The sequence below is a fragment of the Schistocerca cancellata genome, chromosome 1 (assembly GCF_023864275.1).
Source record: "Schistocerca cancellata isolate TAMUIC-IGC-003103 chromosome 1, iqSchCanc2.1, whole genome shotgun sequence".
Lineage (NCBI taxonomy): Eukaryota > Metazoa > Arthropoda > Insecta > Orthoptera > Acrididae > Schistocerca > Schistocerca cancellata.
This window is the reverse complement of record NC_064626.1, coordinates 106,209,115-106,226,669: the sequence shown is the minus strand read 5'-3', so window position 1 is coordinate 106,226,669 and position 17,555 is coordinate 106,209,115. Positions and strand designations below refer to the sequence as shown.

Genomic DNA, 17,555 nt, shown 5'->3' with positions numbered 1-17,555 from the left:
TTTCAAAACTTTACGAAACTTTTTCTCACTGACGACCCCCACAAAATGATGAAACGACAAAAGTTTATCGCTTAGTACATTTTCGCTGTTCATGCAGTAAAACTGTCGCATCAGGCATGACGTTTTAATTTATTACTTCTCTAGCCTACTACTATCTTTATTCGCGATACATTTTGCAGACAATGTTCACATACGAACAACACGTGATGCACCTTAACTTATATCATTGTACGGCACATAGTTCAGGAAATGTGACGTCATAAACACTGAACTGCGTGAAAACGAAACTGCAAGGAAACTTCGTCAGACATACACGTGAAATACGTGTACAGATATGTTAAATATATGTGACAAGTGCCCATGTGGGCAAAGCCACGGGCAGAAAAACTCCTGCTAAACCCCTGGATCAATTTCAACCGAACTTGTACACATATTACTTATTACACTACTGGCCATTAAAATTGCTACACCAAGAAGAAATGAAGATGATAAACGGGTATTCATTGGACAAATATATCATACTAGAACTGACATGTGATTACATTTTCACGCAATTTGGGCACATAGATCCTCAGAAATCAGCACCCAGAGCAACCATCTCTGGCCGTAATAACGGCCTTGATACGCCTGGGTATTGAGTCAAAGAGAGCTTGAATGGCCTGTACAGGTACAGCTGCCCATGCAGCTTCAACACGATACCACAGTTCATCAAGAGTAGTGACTGGCGTATTGTGACGAGCCAGTTGGTCGGCCACCATTGACCAGACGTTTTTAGTTGGTGAGAGATCTGGAGAATGTGGTGGCCAGGGCAGCAGTCGAACATTTTCTGTATCCAGAAAGGCCCGTAGAGGACCTGCAACATGCGGTCGTGCATTATCCTGCTGAAATGTAGGGTTTCGCAGGGATCGAAGGAAGGGTAGAGCCACGGGTCGTAACACATCTGAAATGTAACCTCCACTGTTCAAAGTGCTGTCAATGCGAACAAGAGGTGACCGAGACGTGTACCCAATGACACCCCATACCGTCACGCGGGGTGATACGCCAGTATAGCAATGACGAATACACGCTTCCAAGGTGCGTTCACCGTGATGTCGCCAAACACGGGTGCGACCATCATGATGTTGTAAACAGAACCTGGATTCATCCGAAAAAAATGTTTTGCCATTCGTGCACCTAGGTTCGTCGTTGAGTACCCCATCGGGGGCGCTCCTGTCTGTGATGCAGCGTCAAGGGTAACTGCAGCCACGGTCTCCAAGCTGATAGTCCATGCTGCTGCAAACGTCGTCGAACTGTTCGTGCAGATGGTTGTTGTCTTGCAAACGTCCCCATCTGTTGGCTGCACGATCCGTTACAGCCATGTGGACAAGATGCCTGTCATCTCGACTGCTAGTGATTAGAGTTGGGCATCACGATTCTTTTTCCCGATTCGATTCCTACGATTCAATCTCACATTGCGAATCGATTCCTACGATTCGTTCACGATTCTTTCACGATTCATTCTAGTCTGCGATGGCACGATTCTTAAGGGAATGCAAAAAGTTCTACATCTTACTCACAGATGGCAGGACATGTCTGAAATTTTCAATGGTGTTAGAATCGAACTGTGTCATGATAAGATATGCCAGAAATAATTTATGAGTAAACATGCATTTAACGTTACAAGTGTGATTCTCGATTTATACGTGTAATGCCTTGATTGATGGAAGGTCACGTTTGATTTGATTGCATCTATTGTTTTATTTCAGTATGCGAGGAAAGAGGAGTCGATTTGTGCGAAAGGTGGTGCAAAATTGCTTCCTTTGTTCACATGCATCCTCCACTTGACTGCCATCTGGCGGTCGTAATCATTCGGTACGACTCGGCATGATTCGGAAGTTGCCTTCAAAGCATAGCGTACTAAGAATCGATGAATCTTTGGAACTTGGAATCGTCACGACTCGGAAACACGCAATCGTTCTTACGATTCTTTTGAACGACGATTCGTCCTTTTCACGATTCGATTCTTACGATTCTTTATTTAGAGTCGTTCAAATGAACGACTCATTCACGAATCGCCACAACTCTACTAGTGATACGAGGCTGTTGAGATCCAGCACGGCGTTCCGTATTACCCTCCTGAACGCACCGATTCCATATTCTGCTAACAGTCATTGGATCTCGACCAACGCGAGCAGCAATGTCGCGATACGATAAACCGCAATCGCGACAGGCTAGAATCCGACCTTTATCAAAGTCGGAAACGTGATGGTATGCATTTCTCCTCCTTACACGAGGCATCACAACAACGTTTCACCAGGCAACGCCGGTCAACTGCTGTTTGTGTATGAGAAATCGGTTGGAAACTTTCCTCATGTCAGCACGTTGTAGGTGTCGCCACCGGCGCCAACCTTGTGTGAATGCTCTGAAAAGCTAATCATTTGCATATCACAGCATCTTCTTCCTGTCGGTTAAATTTCGCGTCTGTAGCACGTCATCTTCGTGGTGTAGCAATTTTAATGGCCAGTAGTGTATCTGGAAAGAAATACTGTGGGGGTAGGAGCCAGCAACCATCATTTCGCTTGAGGGTGATAATGCGGACACAGAAGGGGGAGGAGGAAATGGAGAGGGGAACGAGGATATGGGCACATAGTGGGGGGCGGGGAGCGGAGAGGGGGATGAGACGAACAGAGAGACGGTGAGGGAGAAGTGAACAGAAGAAACATTGGAGGAGTTGAACAGAGATAGGGGCAAGGAGAAGGTGGAAAGAGAGGGGGACAGATGAGACGGACAGAGGGAGAGGGGGGGGGGGGGAGAAGTGACGGACTAATAGAATTGAAATGAATACATTAGCGCCGGGTACTCAACCAGTCAACAACATATCCTTGTTATTCTTAGCCTTCTGAAATACTAGCTTCAAAAAACTTTCGGAGAATACAGTCAGGGAAGCTTTGAAGGCATTATTTGTCTCGCCTATCACATTTTAAACACTAATTTCCCCAGTGCACTGAATTTTGGTTGATAGGAGGGAGAAGGGGGGGGGAGGGAGGGGGAAAGCTTCAACTTCTATAACAGCAAGGAAGCTGAAATAATAATGAACTTCGCACAAATAGTGTTCGATTCAGTTACATATTCTACATTATCGAACTTAAATTTCTTATTCACTGCAAAAATATGTCACTTCAGTTTTTAACCTATGCTACACTTACAATATGTACCAATTTTGACTTCGAAGATATTAAAAAAATGAAGTTTATCGAATCTTGAAGACTACTATCATTTCAGGCTGGCTACTTTTCAGAGCTGATTCCTAGACTGACGGAAATCGGAAGTGTTACACCACGAAGCATCAGTGCGATATTTATCAAAATTTGTGGAAATGTTCATGACTTATTTTTCCATTTCTGTCGTCTATGGAATAACTGAAATAACTTCTCATGATATTAACTTCATTCCTGGCCTTAGATCTTCCCTCTATTTCTTCAATCTTTCACTCTGTTCTTTCCTTCTTTCGTCTCTCCATATAGGGACGAGCTTCCTGAGCTTTTCCCGAAAACCCCCGACCTTTCGAATCTTGTTTCGAAAAATCGCCCAGTCTAGAATTTCTGCTTCCATAATGTTGAGTTCTGCTAGGCCCGTTTTCATTCCCCTGAACCGACTGATTTGCATTTTGAGATTTTTTTCGCAATTGCCAAATATTTTTTTAGTCAGTCTTTCCGGGTTCATTCGAACCATGTGACCTTAAAATGAAATTCTCCTTTTCCTGAGAGCATCAGACTGTTTTCCATTTTGGGTGTAGATTTCTGCATTACTTCTTGTCATCCATGTACTTCCAACTTATCTTGAACAGAGTATTTTTCGTAGTTCCTTCCTTTCCTTTTGCTCGAACTTTTCAGTTTCACCCTTTTTGTTGAGAGCCAACATTTCGCTGCTTCGGTTTTATGATATTTTTTGTTGTAGTACTGGAGTTTTCTTTTCATTGAGAGCGATTTTCTATTGCAAACGTTCTTCGTTAAATGGTAAGCCATTTCCATCTTCTGGGCTCTAATTTTGTTTGCAAATAGCTACATCGTTTGGCTGTATATTTCTCCTAAGTACTTAAATTTATTCCCTGTGTTGATTCTACCATAGCTTGTGCTTAAGAATTCTGTCTATAATCGTGCCTTTTTCCGACGTCTCTTTCAAATCCCGATTTACATGAGCGACTATCTGGTTAAAATCAACCTCTCAAAGTGCATCCACCTTTTTTGCACGCGTGTAAATGAGCAACCAATCATGCGTCTTCTAAAATCGAAAGTTAACCTATTCTGAATGAGCTCAGCTGTATTATAGAAATGGATTTTGTTATTTCGTGTCTTCTTAATCTTTATTGTGTTGTTTGCTTTGTTTTCGTGACACAAGGTCCTGATATTTTTTCCTACTACCGTTCTCTTACAAGACAGATGAAATATCTGGCAGCATAAACACATTTACTTTTTAGAGTCAAAAAGCCTACATCATGCATAAACAAGAACGTAAGTAGATAAATGTGTTTTAATAAAAATTATTTCAACGGTGAAGAAGTCATAATCATTTGACGAGAAAGGTAATATTTTATGTTTAGGAATTATGGTGGATTTTAATGTTTGTTACTAATTCCGTCTTCTTGAAAGAAATTTGTAATCGTACCTTTCTCCGCAGTCTCTTTCGACAGGTTGGTTCGCTCGGCTGATGTATTGATGTTTTCGGGAAATATTCCTAAATCTTCCGAAAAGGCTAGACAGCTGAGTTTGCTGTTCGAGTTTTTATTTTCGGATCTGATTTCTTGGGTTCATTTTTCTTGAAAGATTCTATTCTCTTATTACCTTTTCCAAACCGCAGTTGATGAACAATGGGGAAGAGGCCATCACCTTGCCTTAGAACAGTTTTTATTTCAAATGGTTCTGAAATTTCTCTGTCGAATTTTATTTTGAACTTTGTTCCTGTCCACAGGTGCCCAAGCCCCCTCAAAAACTTTTTTTTTTTGGGGGGGGGGGGGGGTGGAGCCCCCCCCCCCCCCCAATAATTAAAAAAATTATTAGTTGTATTATTCTTTGTAAAATCACAAAATTATGTTGCAATTTTTTTATTTTCCTTGTTTGACGCTAGTTACCTTTTAAAATACATTCAGTAATGACTTAAAACAAATAATTATTACATCAGTAAGCAGGTTAACTGAAAACGAGTGGTGTGAATCATGATAGTGTTACGGTGCTGCGGGCACGCTTAGAGTTTGTCCCCGTGCGCGAATCTTCGGGTCAAGTTTGGCGCTGCGGCCGCGGCGACATCAAAATGACTGGAGCAAAAGCGCCTGGAGCCCTCCGCCTCGCGTCGCCTTGACACTTCGAGACCTTACGATGCCGTGGCTATATAAAGCCCACCCTGCTGTCGCGGTCATTCGGTGTGGATAGTTTTGTTCAGTGCATGCTGCAGACGTGTTTAGTGTTCCGACTTTAGTGTCTAGTGGACTATTTCATATGACTACATTTTATTCGTTTACTTTAGTCTCTTAGTGTATTATGAATTAAGTTTGCACTGGATAAATTTGTTACCAAAAAGACGCGCTTGGAAGTTGATGATACTGCAGGTCAACCACCAACAATTATTGTGTCGTCAATTGCTTCGTCTTCAGGCGAGAACCGTTCAGTATACCAAAGAAATATGAAAACAACGAAGCCAATTCACCGCACACTTTCAAAACCCCAGAGGAATATTACAAAGCTATTTACATTGAAGTTTGTGAAACGGTGCGATTTTGCATTACTGAGCGGTTTGCTTCAACTGGACTCACACAGGTCATTGCAGTTGAACGTACTTGCTTTTAGTACGCAGAGGTGAAACAAATTTGAAAAAATCAACTGAGTTTTTCAAAAATGACCTAGACATTGAGAGATTGCGCGTACACTTGAATATGTTAGCCGATATCGCTAATAAAATGCAACTGGTCTTAAAAAATATGCGTGATGTAAGAGAGTACATTACATAAGAGCCTGCAATTGAAGAAATGGTGTGTGAAGTAGTGAATTTCAGTCTTTTCAGAGCTATATATTTACTGATCTGCCATAGTCTATAAGCATGATTATTACCGTAAATTAATTTTTTACGAAAATACCGTTCCTGTTTATGTTTTCTTTCTTTTTTCAAAACCAAAAAATGTGTCAGGCTTCTCGAGCTTCCTAGAGTGTCGAGTTATCGAGAGTCCAGTTTTCGGGGTTCTAATGTTGATCATATGACTCTAAAATGCTTGAAACAACTTTAAAACTCACTATTTTTCATCTAAAATTTAGAAAATTTGCCGGGGCAAGACCCCCAGTATGCCGCCGCCCCCCCCCCCCAATATTTTTTATAAATCGGCGCCACTGTTCCTATCAATTGTTTCTTTAGTTATTGTCAAAGTTTTGTTGTCAGTGCCCAATTCTTCTAGTGTAGTGAAAAGTGGTTGCCTGTCTATGCAGTCGCAGGCTTTCTTGAAATGTTACAGTATCGTCTTGTAAATGGTATTAAATGATTAAACTGTCATTTCACTCGAAACTGGTGTCTATCGTTAACATTAGCATGAGGTGTGTCCCAAGGAGATACAAGGTGGTACGTGTTGTGGCATGCAAAAAAAACCTCCGAATGTAATCTTGAGGAATTTATTGCCATGCCTGAAACACATATTGTCTCAGTTCATGAAGACTGTTAACTTGTGGGTGGTAGGAAAGTATAACGTCTTCCCATTGCATCCCAGACAACTTCTATGAGTGACAAAAAGGGGGACTGAGGAGATCAGTCAAGAATGCATGCATTTCTCAAGGGGCCTGTGCAGTAAATTTCAGAGTGGGGCCTTGCATTACACTTCTGAAATATTCCATTTGATGCCACGGTAGTGGTTCAAATGCGGGGACTTAACTTTTTTTTCTTTTTTTCTTTCTTTCTAATGGCTCTGAGCCCTGTGGGACTTAACTTCTGAGGTTATTTAGTTATTTATTTATTTGTTTGTTTAGAGTACATCACAGACAAATAATACTGCACTTATCTCAAACTTCGAACTAGCATCTAGGCCACGCATATAATATATTGATCCCTCCGTCATCACCAGGTACTCTGTTGGATCGCCAGGTAAAGTTCTCAGATGACATTCTTGAATGACACGGCGAATAGTCTGCTCTACTGCGCCTCGGTCAGAGCTTGGTGAAATTACAGTAAAACCCCAGTTAACCGAACCCGGGTCGACCGAAACCTAGGTTATCCGAATCAACTCAAAAAATATAGAAAGAAAAAGAAAGAAAGAAAAAAAAAACCAGCACTCGTAGAAACAATTTGAGGCGAGAGTGAGCTGGGCTTCGGTTACCGGGAAGAGGTGAAAGTCTGGCCCTGAACTGCTTCCTCACCCATTGACTCACCAGTCTAAACAGAGCTGCACTGCCACCTGCATTCGAGTGCATTTTTCTTCCAGTTGCGTGTTTATTTTTGTGCTATGCTATAAACAATTAAGTACAGTACGCTGTACATTTCGGAGCGACAGAAATAGATTTGCCGGTAAACTAACGTCCTACGATATTCCAAACCAACAGGAAAGTATTCGACGGGAATACCGCGACATCCGACGTGCAAACAGAGCAGAAATTAAGCCAGACGCTATAATGGCGGGCCCAGCGACATTGTCCGAGGAACAGCAATCGCGAACGCTCATTCCATGTCACCCACGGCTGGAGGCTAATATACTGTAAACCTAAAATGGCAGTTTTAATAAAGAACACAAGCCTACCATACAAAGTAAATGTAACTCATCAAGGTTCAGGAGTGTGGGACAACGGCTGGTCAATGGAATGTAACAATATTACACCAACAGCCGTTATACTGATATTATATTATTACGCAACCACTTTCAACGTGACTGCAACGTCGAAACTCGTTGCCTAATAAAACAATACCAATCTAACAGCTGTTAGTATAATATTGTTACATACCAAACAAATTGATTTTTTAAATTTGACATTCAAAACTTTCAAAAATACGTACAATACAAAATACTGTAGTACACATTAGATGTACATGATTTAATTGAAGTATACTGATGTCCTATCTAATTTTGTTATATAGTGAGTGAATTGGCATGTCTGAGGAGTGTTCTACCGTCCAGCGTAATTTACGCCAAGTGAACGGGGATAAGAATTTGCTGCAGTACGTTCCACCTCGTAGCAGTGATGTAAACTTGTAGTAGACAGGTAAGGGCTAGCTGTGCACTGCACACGTTGTTTATCAAATCCGTATGTATTTAGCCCGTAAGGCAATTACGTCACGCCAGTTGCGCATGCGCTAAAGATCCTTAGAACGTGCACAACTGAAGATGTGCTCGTGATCCTGATGCCAAGTTTCACGGAGTCTAAAGGAGTAGCAATGTAGCATAGCGCGGTAGATTTGTGCCGTGTATTTCAGATTACCGCATCTACGTTATGTTTCACAGCATTCAAAGAAAAATAACCAATAAATCCGCAAGGTGTCAAAAGTTAGGGTGTTCACATGCTCTTAACAGCGGTCGCCACTGGTGAAGAATGTGCATGGCAGGAGAAGAATTGGTCTAGAAGCAAATCAAATGTTAATAAGGACCAACGCGAGACGGTGTTGCCTGCTATCACAGGGAGCTCGCGCTGAGTCTGTGTTCGTCCTTCCTCCCGCAGGCCGCCCCGCTGTTGCTGTCACTGCTGCTCCTGTCGGGGGCGGCGCGCGCCCAGCACGGCCCCGGCGGCGACCCTGGCGCCGGTCCTGCCCCCGGCCAGGACGCAGCGCGCGCGCCACCGCCGCCCGCCATCCTGCTGCACCGCCAGGCACTCACCACGGACGGCGCCTTCAACTTTGCGTTCCGCGCTGAGAACGGCCTGCAGCAGGGCGAGAGCATTGCGCCCGACGGCAGCCGCCGCGGGGCCTACTCTTACGTCGACCCTAACGGCCGGACCATCAGCGTGCGTTACACAGCCGGCAAGGACGGCTTCAAGGTAACTGTATCGTCCGAGCTCTCTCGCGGAATGCGGTAGCCGTGAGCTGTGATGGATAATGGGATTATTTATTTATTTGTCATTTTCTTTTAGTCAGTCATTACACACAAGAACACACCAAATACTGCACACGAATTTGCACGAATGTAGCACATAATACACTCTAAAACAAAAAACGAGGCGCTACAGAGGAATTATCCGAATGGGACGGAAATCGGTAGATGTGACGTATATGTACAGACAAACAAACGATTACAGTTTCAGACAAACTGGATAATTTATTCGTGAGCAAGAGCTTCACAAGCTGAGCAAGTTAATAACGCACTGGTCCACATCTCCCCTTCAAGCAAGCAGTTATTCCAGTTGGTATCGATTGCTAGAGTCGTCGGATATCCTCCTGAGGGATGTCGTGTCAAATTCTGTCCAATTTGTACGTTAGACCATCAAAATCTCGAGCTGGATGGAGGGTCCTGCCCTTCATGTTCCAAACGTTTTCAGTTGGCGACTCCAACGACCTTGCTATCCAGGGTAGAGTTTGGCATGCACGATGACAAGCTGTACAAACTCTCGCCATGTGTGGGTGGACATTATCATGCTGAAATGTAAGCCCAGAATGGCTTGCCATGAAGGACAGCAACACGGGGCATAGACGATCGTCAACGAACTGCTGTTCTGTAATGGTGCCATGGATGACAGCCAAAGGTGTCATCCATGAAAAGAAATGGCATGCTAAACCATCACTCCCGGTTGTGGGCCATATGGCGGGCGACAGCTAGGTTCGTATCCTGCCACTGTGTGGGGCATCTCCATACACGTCTTTGGCCTGGCATCTCATTGACTGGTGTAGAATTGTCTTTCGTGACGAGTCCCACTTCAATCTGAGCCCCAATGACTAGCGAAGACATGTCTGGAGACACTCCAGACAGTGGTGGGATACCAATCTGAATGTCACCTGTCTTACAACGGGGATTGATGGTCTAGCATACCATTTATTTTCATAGCAGGAGCCCTTTGGCTGTTAATTCACAGCAACCTTACAGCATAGCAATATGTCGACAATATTCTACGCCCTGTTTTGTTGCCCTTCATGGCAAGACTTCTTGGGCTTACATTTCAGTAAGGTAATGCCTGTCTGCACACAGCGAGAGGTTCTACTGCTTCTTTCATGCTTGCCAAACCCTGTCTTGGCCAGCAAGGTCGCCGAATATCTTCCCAATTGAGAACGTTTGGAGCATTATCGGCAGGGCCCTCCAACCAGCTCGGGATTTTGCCGATCTAATGTGCCAATTGTGCAGAATTTGGCACAGTATCTCTAAGAAGGACATCAACAACTCAACCAATCAATGCTAAGCTTAATAACTGCTTGCATAAGGGCCAGAGGTGGGCCAATGCATTACTGACTTGCTCAATTTGTGAAGCTCTTTCTCTTGAATAGATCATCAAATCTTTCTGAAATTGTAATCATTTGTTTGTCGATATATGAACATTACATCAAACGATTTCTGTTCCATTAGGACAATTTCTTCATGGTGCGTCATTTTTTTTTGTCTTAGCGTGTATTTTAACATAATTTCAAATGTGTTAATATAACTAAGCAGTATGGAGTTTAGGGGTGGTGGTGGTGATGGGGGCGGGAGGGGTGTTCTACACAAACAAAACAAATTGTAATAGCTTTTAAAGGAAAGAAAAAACTACTTCTTCATCCTATTGTTTGGCAATATGGTGCACATATATACTGGGTTATTACAAATGATTGAAGCGATTTCACAGCTCTACAATAACTTTATTATTTGAGATATTTTCACAATTCTTTGCACACACATACAAAAACTCAAAAAGTTTTTTTAGGCATTCACAAATGTTCGATATGTGCCCCTTTAGTGATTCGGCAGACATCAAGCCGATAATCAAGTTCCTCCCACACTCGGCGCAGCATGTCCCCATCAATGAGTTCGAAAGCATCGTTGATGCGAGCTCGCAATTCTGGCACGTTTCTTGGTAGAGGAGGTTTAAACACTGAATCTTTCGCATAACCCCACAGAAAGAAATCGCATGGGGTTAAGTCGGGAGAGCGTGGAGACCATGACATGAATTGCTGATCATGATCTCCACCACGACCGATCCATCGGTTTTCCAATCTCCTGTTTAAGAAATGCCGAACTTCATGATGGAAGTGCGGTGGAGCACCATCCTGTTGAAAGATGAAGTCAGCGCTGTCGGTCTCCAGTTGTGGCATGAGCCAATTTTTTGCGGGCTACGTGTGAAACTTGCCCGCACGCGTTCAACTGTTTCTTCGCTCACTGCAGGCCCATGCGATTTCTTTCTGTGGGGTTATGCGAAAGATTCAGTGTTTAAACCTCCTCTACCAAGAAACGTGCCAGAATTGCGAGCTCGCATCAACGATGCTTACAGAGGCATCCAGAAGCTTTAAACTGCGCATACCATCGCCGAATGGAGTTAGCAGTTGGTGGATCTTTGTTGAACTTCGTCCTGAAGTGTCGTTGCACTGTTATGACTGACTGATGTGAGTGCATTTCAAGCACGACATACGCTTTCTCGGCTCCTGTCGCCATTTTGTCTCACTGCGCTCTCGAGCGCTCTGGCGGCAGAAACCTGAAGTGCGGCATCAGCCGAACAAAACTTTATGAGTTTTTCTATATATCTGTAGTGTGTCGTGACCATATGTCAATGAATGGAGCTACAGTGAATTTATGAAATCGCTTCAATCATTTGTAATAGCCCTGTATATGTTCATCTGGAATCCAGAAAGCACATGCTATTGTTCTACTACACGATGCTGTATTGCTGGATCACAAATTTTTCAATTTATAATCCCAATCTACACTACTATACAACACTAAATTACGCACAACTACATTACACTACTGTGCTTGGTATCAGACCAAAGCTAGATATCTCATTTGTCTGAACATCTAGGCCCCAGCATGCTGAGGCACAACTCAGGATTCACAGGGGCTGTGTTTCTTTTCCACCCAAAGTTCAGAGATTGGGTGATGGCTGTCAGGATCTCAGGATATCCTTCCTCGTCCTCCTGAGACTCATCTCCTCACTGCTTCCGGAAGGTCATTGTAGAAGGATGTTCTGCCGTGGCACATCTTACTGTCATGGTGTATGGCCTCTTCTTGCTTGTCTCTCAACCATGTACGCTCAAAGTTCATAACCCGATATTCTAGAGAGTTCAATCTGTGCCATAGTTGTATTGTATTGTATGGAACTGGGGACCTAGAAACGGCAGAGAGGCTTTGTCCCTGCCGTAGCCCTCAGTGGTTCACAACCCAACAGCAGGCTACAGCAGTCCACACCCCACCTCCACCTCACACCAAACCCATGGTTATTGTGCAGTTCAGCCCCCAGTGGAACCCCCAGGAACATCTCACACCAGAGAAGTGTAACCCCAATGTTTGGGTGATAGAGTAATTATGGTGTATGCATACACGGAGAAAGTGTTTGTGCAGCAATTGCTGACATAGTGTTACTGAGGCAGAATAAGGGGAACCAGCCCTCATTCGCCGAGACAGATGGAAAAACGCCTTAAAAACCATCCACAGGCTGGCCGGCACACCGAACTTTGACAATAATCTGACGGGCGAATGCGTGCCAGGGACCGGAACGCCTTCCTGCCAGGAAAGCAGTGCATTAGACCACACAGCTAATTAGGTGGGCTGTGCCACAGTTACTCGTTCCTTATTATGTTATAGGCCACTGTACTACCAGAAAAGTTGCTGTCCTGATCTGTAAAATCTTATTAACGGCTCACTGCCAGACGATGGGGTTAAGGATGCCAATTGCTCCATATTTAAAAGTGTTTGTGGTGTGTTGCAATGTTTTTAATAAGTGGGTGGGATATGGGCCATGTCCCAACAGCTTCTTTGATCAGAAGGAAGTATGTTGTTCTGGATCTTTCCTTTATGTTAGGAATGAACTGGTAAGTTCTCCACCCTGTTTCTGCCCTGTCCCAGATTTCTTGCTATTCTCTATCAATGCATTCCTTTATTTCTTTATTCGATTTGGCTCTATTCATCCTTTCAGAGCTAATATTGTGCACTTCTCTTTCATACAACTAGCTCCATAGGTAGCAATCCTAGTATCACCAGCAGTACCTCAGTTGGTTTTGTTCTATATGTGCTTGTAAAGTGCAGGAGTACACTTCTCTGTGCTTGCTGTAGAGCCTGTGCTGTCCTTACCTTTCTGGCTTTATGCACCCAAACACTCAACCTGTAACCCTCAGCAGCGATTAAGATTGTGCTGTGAAATATTTTTATTGTACTTAATGGCAGCTGAAAACTCTGACCAGTTGTTACTGTTTTGTTTAGGATTTTAACGCATGTCTGGCAGACAGTATGCACGAAAGTTCTGCTTTTCATCAATTCAAAGATACCTACATAAATGGATGATAATTTTATTTCTCCTCATTCCCATTAATAAATTTCACTATTTACTTTTTGTTTAGGCCCCTTCATCATAATTTTGTATGCATAACTACTAAATGAATTGTTACTGAAAAGGAGGGTAATTGATCCATATCTTTATTTGTCACTTCCTTTATTTTTTGCCCTACTTCTCTAACCTTGATTAGATTAATGAAAACTAATTGAAAATTATTTTTGTTTTTATTGGTTGATCATTTATCTTCAGTATGTGCCAAATGTAAGTAATTTATATCGCTTCTTTATCATTACATTCTACTTCAATGGCACTCTGTACAAATTTCTAATCATGTAATAATAGACTATGATAACTACATTTTTCCTTTCAGCCTGTCAGGGAATTCCATGGTTATAATATATTACAGTGATGAATAGTACTCTAAACTAGATATAAAGGAATTAAATACATTAGCTGCCAGTAGCCATTGATTTATATCAATGGGTCAAATTGAAAATTTGTGCTGGATCGGCGTTTGAACATGGGTCTCCTGCTTACTAGGCAGATGTGCTGACCACTACGCCATCTGGACACATGTTCGATCCCGATTCTGCACAAATTTTCAACTTGTCCTATTGATATAAATCAGTGACCACCAACAATTAATCTTTTAATTCCTTTGTGTCTTGATTCATAGAGGCTGCAGGATCAAAATGATGTCTGTTATTTCAGACAAATCAGGCTACAAATATGATTTAACAGCATCTTCAATTTTACTGTTGCATTATTACTTGTTATTGAGAGACAATTATGTACACAGGTGCTGGAAGGTGAGCCATCACCTGGTGCTGCTGCACCACCTCAGCAGTTGCAGGCTCGACCACAGCCTCAGCTGGCATACCAGCAGCAGCCACAACCACAACTGGCCTATCAGCCACAGCCACAACTGCGGCCTCAACCACAGCTGGCATACCAGCCCCAGCCACAGCCACAGGCGCAGCTTGCATACCGTCAGCCACAGCAGCCAGCAGTCTACCAGGTACTCTGCTGCCATCTATTCCAAAACAGTCAAAGCAAAATTTTAGACCTAATAATTCTACAGAAGCAACAACAGTTATACAATACACCCAGTTCCTGAGATCAAAGAAGTGAGACATTTCACAATGGATGTTGGTTCATTGCTAACTGCAAGTGGCCCGAGGCTGTTTACCAGCACGCATCCCTGTTGAATCTCAAACATTATAAGACGAACCTAAATTGTCTTTCAGTCATTATCAGATGAGATAATTCAATTCTCTTGTATTACTGGAGGCCCATTATCTTTAGTATGTGTACGGTTGTCTTTTCTTGTAGCACATAAATACAGGTATTCCTAACAGAGTTTTTACTTCAACTGGATTTGTCCGATGAGCATTCCTTTCTCGGGAATAATGTCTCTGCTCTTCAAATATCTTCTTATTACTGTATACAGCAATGCTAGAGAACTCATTGTTGACAAAGCATTCCAGCAGTCCATTAGTGTTATCTGTGGCACCTTCCACGCTTGGTAAGTGACTGACAATGTTTTGACATTGAAAGTCAACATTTTATGGTGAACACACTTGACAATTTTGTACAAGTTTTTCGGTCTTGAAAAATTTGTCAACATGGTTATCACTATCACCAGAGTCCGCTTCTTGCTCACCGATTGTGTTTTCTGTTCATGTTTCCACGCTATCTTCTTCCACAGCACTAAAAATGCCAAATTCATCACCGGATTCATCATCTTCCTCTATAGCTGGAATGCAGTGTGTACCTGTCACATGCATTTTCCAGACTTTAGAACCTCTATGAGGCCATATTAACTGTTACCAACAGCTATTACTAACAAATATTAAAAACTACTAGATTAAATAAAAACAGAATATTTACCTTTAGTGTGGTGAAGATCACATGGAATCTAGTAAGCTCCAGTGATGCAACACTGGGAACGTCATCTTCTCTCCAACACTGTATTGTAACTAATTTGGTGTATGAAAATGAAATCCCATGCTTCTTGACAGACCATAAGGGAACAATGCAGGAGACCCGCACCGCTGTACTACGCAAGGTCCTAATGCAGGTGGTTTGCTGTTGCCTTCCTCTGACCATAATGAGGATAAATGATGATGAAGAAGACACCACAACAATACCCAGTTATCTTGGGGCAGGTGAAAATCCCTGTACCCACCAGGAATTGAACCCGGGATCCCATGCTCGGGACGCGAGAACGTTACCACGAGACCAAGAGCTGCAGACTTAATTTGGTGTAGATGAGCAAAATTATGTGAATTTAGTTAACTGGAAGGTACATGGCGCCACTAGTCTGCCAGTGTGTCTGTTAAACAATAATGAGTAAATAGTGTGCCTGGCATTGTAAGATTCCATGTGATCACTCCAAGGTTGTAATGTAATCTGAATGTACATAGTTTCCCAATTTTAGATTCACTATCAAATGTAATGTCAAAACTGTCTATTTCAACAAATGTTGGCTAATGACAAGTAATAAATAAATAAAGGTTAATTTGGGCTTCATCTCATGGCCTTAATACCAGTCACCATAATCTCTGTAAAATTTTGTTGCCTTTTAAAACTTCAAACATAGATCCTGTGGAGGAGAAAGCTCAAGACTACTAATGCCAGCCGCATACTTTTATATTTATTATAGGCTGACATATGTTCATCTCTTCCTCCATAATTCCCTCTTAAAGCAGGCCTTTATCTAACATCTCATACTGACTTCCTTGTACTTCATCCTGCCTTAGGAATATTTTCTTATCACTCTTTTGTATGATGAGCTGTCTAAATCCTCTTCACTGTCTGGCTCATCTTTCTCCAGTACTTTCCCTATTACCAACTTATCCTACAATATCTTCCAGTCCACCTGAAACCATATTGCATAATTCCTCTTCCCATTTAGCTAATGTCTCTTTTGGGCACTTATTTTCTGCCTAAGCCACATTATCAACTTTAGTTGCATTCTCTCCCTGAGATCTGTTTTCTGGTGTATTGTTTACAGACTTGTGATTGATTTCCTTCTCCTCTTTCCCTATGATCAAATAGAATTTCAATAAGGGATTTCTAGACAACTCTTCTCCGCTGTTTCCGTAAACATCAACAATTACTTGTTTAATTCATTCTGATTAACCCTTCTTCCTTCCTCTTATAAATTCCCTGAAATATGTGTCTGTACGTGTGCCCAGTTTCACATGACTCACAATGAATAAACTCACCCCAATTCTGATAGTTCTTTTTCTATTCAATTTTGACCTGCTACTTTTCTTTACCAGTACACACTACCAGTAAAACTTATTGGACCACTTCTTATTTTTGACCCTAGATGCGTCTTTTACTGATGTGGAGAGTTGTTTTACTGATAAACTCTAATTATATCCACCTCAATAATATCCTCGACCTCTTCCTCCTCTCATTCCTGTACACATCTAAACACATTTCATTCTAAAAATATTATCTGCTTTCTCTTCTCTGAGTCTCCCTACTGTACCACATATCTATCTTATTATTAGACTCAACAATTGCTCAAAATCAAATTTCATTAGACTCACATACTTTTACACTTTTCTCGGTAACCTCTACTGTACGGAATAGATTAAATGTTTCTCACACATTGGCAGATTTACATTATACACAATTCTAGACAATCTTGCACCGTATTCCTTCATGGAATAGCAGGAATTTTGTCAATACTCATACTAACAATACTTGGAACCACAATCATTGCTCTCCTTGTTGATCTTTTTCAACCAATATTTAGCCCTGAATTGCTTAATCAAGTCTCAGCATGTATTGCTCCCTCCTACTGCTTTAACTGCCCACTCTCAAACATCTCCAGCAACTGAAATTTTTTTCCTCAGTATAAAGCTCCTACATTCATTTATGAGTACCGCTGGAGGCAAGTTACATTTAGAATCAAATTTCTAATCATGATTGGTAACCCCTTGATGCCAATTAGTGATACTCTGAGGATGGCTCCATCCCGTAGTACTATTTTCTAGTGATTCTACTTTTACCTGGATTCCAGAAGTATCTATCCTTAAACTGTTCTACCTGTTCCCCAAATTTCCTGTCAACTTGCTTTACAGTCCCCTCCAGAACACTAGCCTCTTCCTTCCATCATTTCAGAACAAATTTTAGAAATCTCTTTCTCAAGATTTTCTT

At 42.1% G+C, this 17,555-nt stretch overlaps 1 protein-coding gene across 1 annotated transcript in view; it reads left to right on the top strand.

Moving 5' to 3' along the window:
- LOC126166505 (tyrosine-protein phosphatase non-receptor type 23-like) overlaps positions 1 to 17,555 on the top strand; it is an 87,708-nt gene that overhangs the window by 60,232 nt on the left and 9,921 nt on the right. Inside the window, exons 2-3 of the mRNA XM_049920408.1 lie at positions 8,658 to 8,972; positions 14,179 to 14,397. Coding sequence (XP_049776365.1) covers positions 8,658 to 8,972; positions 14,179 to 14,397 — 534 coding nt within the window. The remainder of the gene's footprint in view (positions 1 to 8,657; positions 8,973 to 14,178; positions 14,398 to 17,555) is intronic.